Source organism: Pyxicephalus adspersus, chromosome 6, assembly GCF_032062135.1.
Source record: "Pyxicephalus adspersus chromosome 6, UCB_Pads_2.0, whole genome shotgun sequence".
Lineage (NCBI taxonomy): Eukaryota > Metazoa > Chordata > Amphibia > Anura > Pyxicephalidae > Pyxicephalus > Pyxicephalus adspersus.
Window position 1 is genome coordinate 16,545,503 of NC_092863.1, and position 4,578 is coordinate 16,550,080.

Here is a 4,578-nt window from a genome sequence, read left to right on the forward strand (position 1 = left end):
AATAGAAAGACAAAGCAGGAAGCTTCAAACCGTGTTGACAGACCAAGATCTAGTAAGTTGTATATCCATCTCTATTCATCTCAGTTATCACTATGAGATCCAACATGAAGTACGGTTGCTCTTCCTTTGGAACCTACAAGAGTGGAAACACAGGTGGTCATTCTACAAAAATGTTCAGTCATTTGTCAGGAGGTCATCATGGAGGATCTCATCTAGGAAAGCTCAACTTTTCTCACAACAGTGGGACACACATGTCCCATCATCATGGAGGGTCCAATGTTTCTTATCATGGAAGTTCCCATCCTTCTCATCATGGAGGCTCCCATAACTCTCACAATGGAGGATCCTATTCATCCCATCTTGGAGGAGGATCCCACTTATCTAACTATGGTGGATCAAATCTGAGCAATCATGGAAGCTCCCACTCATCCCATCATGGAAGCTCCCATCTGTCCCACTATGGAGGAGGTCCTCATTTAAGTTTTCATGGTGGATCACATCTTTCCCATCATAAATCCCATCTTAGCTCTTCCCATACATCTCATTGTGGAAACTCTACTAAGATGCATCATGGAAGCTCTAACATGTCCCGTCATGGAGGATCTTACGGAGGATCTTATGGAGGAAGTCACATATCACACCATGGAGGCTCTAACACCATTCATAATGGTAGTCATCACAAATCTGTGAGTTCCTCTGTTGGATCAGGCTGCAAATCAGTTTCATTCTCCAAGCATTCTTCCATGAGTAATCACGGAGGTCATTGTCAAGGTTCAAACTTTGGTAGCCAAGGCAGTTGGAAGAGTGATGGCCTGCTCAGCATCAATGAGAAAGAAACCATGCAAATCTTGAATGAGCGCTTGTCTTCCTATCTGGACAAAGTAAGTGCTCTTGAACAGGAGAATGCCCAACTGGAAAAGAAGATCTGTGAATGGTATGCAAACAATGCTCCTAGTTCACTGCCTGACTCTAGCCAATACCTCAGGATAATATCAGACCTCCAGAACCAGGTAATTCCAAGATCGATTTAATGATTTTCAATTAAAAGAAAAAAAGGTGCAAAAATTGTAGGCAATGTAAACCACATCTCATTAAACATAAAAATAGAACCATTAGTTATTGATATTTCTCATTAGATTTCTTTATTATCTTTATCATTATAGACCAGTGGGCAAAGCCAATACTATATAATTTTAGGCTGTATCTGTGCAGTAAGTAGATAGTTTCAGATTTAAAACTGGGCAAAAGAGCATCAAGGAATGAGTTGCTTGGCTTCACCAAATTTTAACTAAAACTTATTTTTTAGATCTGTTTCACACAGGTACATTCTGTCTCAAGTAGGCCTTATTGGTACACAAATACATTTAACAAATAAATCTAATGAGGATAACTATTTAAGAAGGCATTTTGCTCAATTTTTGCCCAATTTTTGCCATGGTGGCAATGCCATACTATTGTATCACAATTGACTTTATATCACAAACCATAATATTTATGTGTATAAAAATATACAGTTACATTTTTACCATACACACAAGTTTCCAATTTCTTCTTCAAAAGAGTAATATTACATTTACCAAAATGTCAACTTTCTGCAATATAATGCCTTGTTACAATGTCTCTTTTAGATTGCCGCAGCTACTATGGAAAATGCCAGAATAGTCCTGCAGATTGACAATTCTAGACTTGCCGCTGATGACTTCCGTGAAAAGTAATATTTTAATTGCAATATACATTCAACTGTTCATTCATAATTATTTGTAGGCCACTAGATTAGAATGAAGATATATTGACTATTTGAACCACAATTAGGTCTGTGGAAATACAATCCCAATACAATTTCAGAAATTAAACAAACAATTCTGTAAATAAAAGACCAACAGTCTATGGTCCATGCTTATAATGGTTATTCAAATGTGAAAGAACTAAAATTATGTTTCCTGCTGGACACTTCTTTCTATCATTTACTCCATTGTTTTATACTGTGAAAACTATTTTATCAATCTTCATCTGCCATTTTTTTCTATGCCAAGGTATGAAATGGAACAGAGTATGAACAATAGCGCTGAAGCTGATGTCAATGCTCTGCGAAGGGTTTTAGAAGGACTCAACCGTGAAAACTGTGACCTGGAAATGCAAGTTCAGAACCTCCAGGAAGAACTGCAGGAAATGAAGAAGAATCATGAGGAGGTAGTGTTTTTATTACAAGGGTTTCCAAAATAGAAGTGAATTGATTGGGACTCCTCCATGTAGTAACAAAATCCCATTGTGCTGCTGTCAACATCACTTAGGTGCCATGATTTCTATTAGTTTAAATTAAACTTTACTAAGTTGGGGCAATATAACTCAATTATGCAGGAAATAGACCTAAGTCTAGTTATCCAGACCTAAGTGATCCACCAAACCTGGAATGGATCTAGTACAGCAAGGGTCGGCAAACTCCGGCCTTTAGGCCAGATACGGTCTAGCCGGTTATTTGCCCCCTGGCCGATCCAGCCTAATGCTGGCCGGCAACCAGCGGCGGAGCTGGAAAAAACTACCGGAGCCGGACCTGCCGGAGCTCCGGAGCCACATGCACCTTTTGAGCCTCCATGTGGTGGATCCCTTTCTATTTACCGTTAACACTTCTACTGCCGGGGTAACATGTATGCATTGCGGAGGAGAGGGATTTCCCTTCAGGGGGCATTCTTGGTGGGGGGCAGAGCCATTAGGGTGGGACTCGAGAGAGAGTGTGGCGTAGTGTGTTCCTGCCTACCCCTGAAAGGGCCTAGTGGCCAAAAAAGTTTGCTGACCTCTGTAGTACAGGATTAAAAACCTTTACCAGCTAGTAGCAAATGTTTTTTTAAGAAATCCATTCCAGCTTTTTGGTAAATTAGTTGGTCACTGATTTGATTAGGAAGGCTTAGTGCAGTACTAATGAGGACATAATTTTTCTATGTTTAGTGGGTTTTCTTGTGAGCACATGTACACCGTAAATCAATAGTTCAGCTCCTCTCTCTGGCAGTCCAAAGTTTACTGTACATAGGATTATTAAAGTCTAAAATCTATCAAATTTAGATGCTTTTAAAGATTATTTAATCATTTTCAATGAATGTGTTACTACATTAATTGATCTATGCTCTATGCTGGGGATCAGAATTATTTATGAACTGAATGATGCCCCATGTATTGACTTTAAAAGTGCACTGGCTAAAATGACTTCTATATTTATCCATTGTAACACAAACATTCTTATTCTGCAGGAAGTAAATTGTCTTCGTGCTCAGCTAGGAGCCAGAATTAATGTGGAACTGAATGCAGCCCCATCAATTGACCTTAACAAGGCCCTGGCTGAAATTCGTGATGAATATGAAAACCTGATGGAAAGGAATCTAAAAGATGCAGAGAATATGTTCAGAGAGAGGGTAATGTGCTTTATTCATATTTTACATTTATGGTACACTTGACTGTTTTTTATATCCAGCAACATTTTAATATCCAGTCAAACAGTCAATATGTTAACTCCAGGTATGGGATGCCAAATTGGGCTGTGGGCATGTTTGTTATCACTTGATTATGTAAATCTAGATTAGTTTGTCCAAGAACTCAATCAGTGGTAAGTGCACAATACAGGTATCATTATTTCAGGTCTGACATGTATGGAGGACTAAATGATGCATGTCATGCAAGCTACTACACAAGCAGTTGTAAATTAAAGAGGTGACACTGCACCAGCTGTCTAGGTATTCTTGTAATTTTAGTAATTTTGTTGCTTTCAGAGTGAAGAATTGAACCGTCAAGTAATGTGCGGCGCCGAGCAACTTCAGTCAGTGCAAACCGAGGTCATTGAGCTTAGGCGCACAGTACAAACCTTAGAAATTGAACTCCAGAGCCAGCTGAGTATGGTAAGATCATACAGTCAATGTTTATCAAATATTCCTAATATTGTACAAATTAGTACTTACATTTTATCTAACTTTATCATTTTTGTAATTTTTGTAATAGACATCAGCCCTTCAAAACACCTTGGCCGAGACTCAATCTAACTATGGTTCTCAAATTGCTCAGTTACAAGCTATGATCAATAACGTTGAGTGCCAGTTATCCCAAATCAGATCTGACCTGGAACGTCAGAATCACGAATATAAGATCCTCATGGACCAGAAGACCCACTTAGAGATGGAAATTGCTACTTATAAACGTCTCCTGGATGGACATGACATCCAGTAAGCTCATAACAATTTTTTTTTTATCCACATTATTGCATATACACAATGGCCACCGCATGTTGTTCCTCTGCTTGTGAAAAATTTGTATGATATCACACTTAAGAGAAGGTTCTCTGGATGTAGTAGAAGAAGCACAAAAGAAAGCATGTCAAAGTTTCTTGGTCTCCCCAGAACTTCGGGTGAACTTTGGGTGGGTAGCTTGGATGGTAAACTTCGGGAAAAGGCAAGACTATAGATGTAAACCTAAATACTGCAGCTTTATTACTTGTTACTTATTCTTGTGTACCACATTGATTTTTATAAAGAGGCAGAACAGTATGTTTTAAAAATTGGGAAGCTGAAAACAGTATTCGCTATATTTGTTTTAGAG

General features: G+C 38.6%; 1 protein-coding gene across 1 annotated transcript; it reads left to right on the forward strand.

Annotated features, from left to right (window-relative positions):
- The first annotated feature begins 839 nt into the window (after positions 1-839).
- LOC140332481 (keratin, type I cytoskeletal 14-like) lies at positions 840-4,209 on the forward strand. The gene is made up of 6 exons (XM_072413728.1): positions 840-1,010; positions 1,629-1,711; positions 2,034-2,190; positions 3,243-3,404; positions 3,759-3,884; positions 3,985-4,209. The coding sequence occupies exons 1-6, from the start codon at positions 840-842 to the stop codon at positions 4,207-4,209; spliced, it is 924 nt and encodes a 307-aa protein (XP_072269829.1).
- The last annotated feature ends 369 nt before the right edge of the window (positions 4,210-4,578 follow it).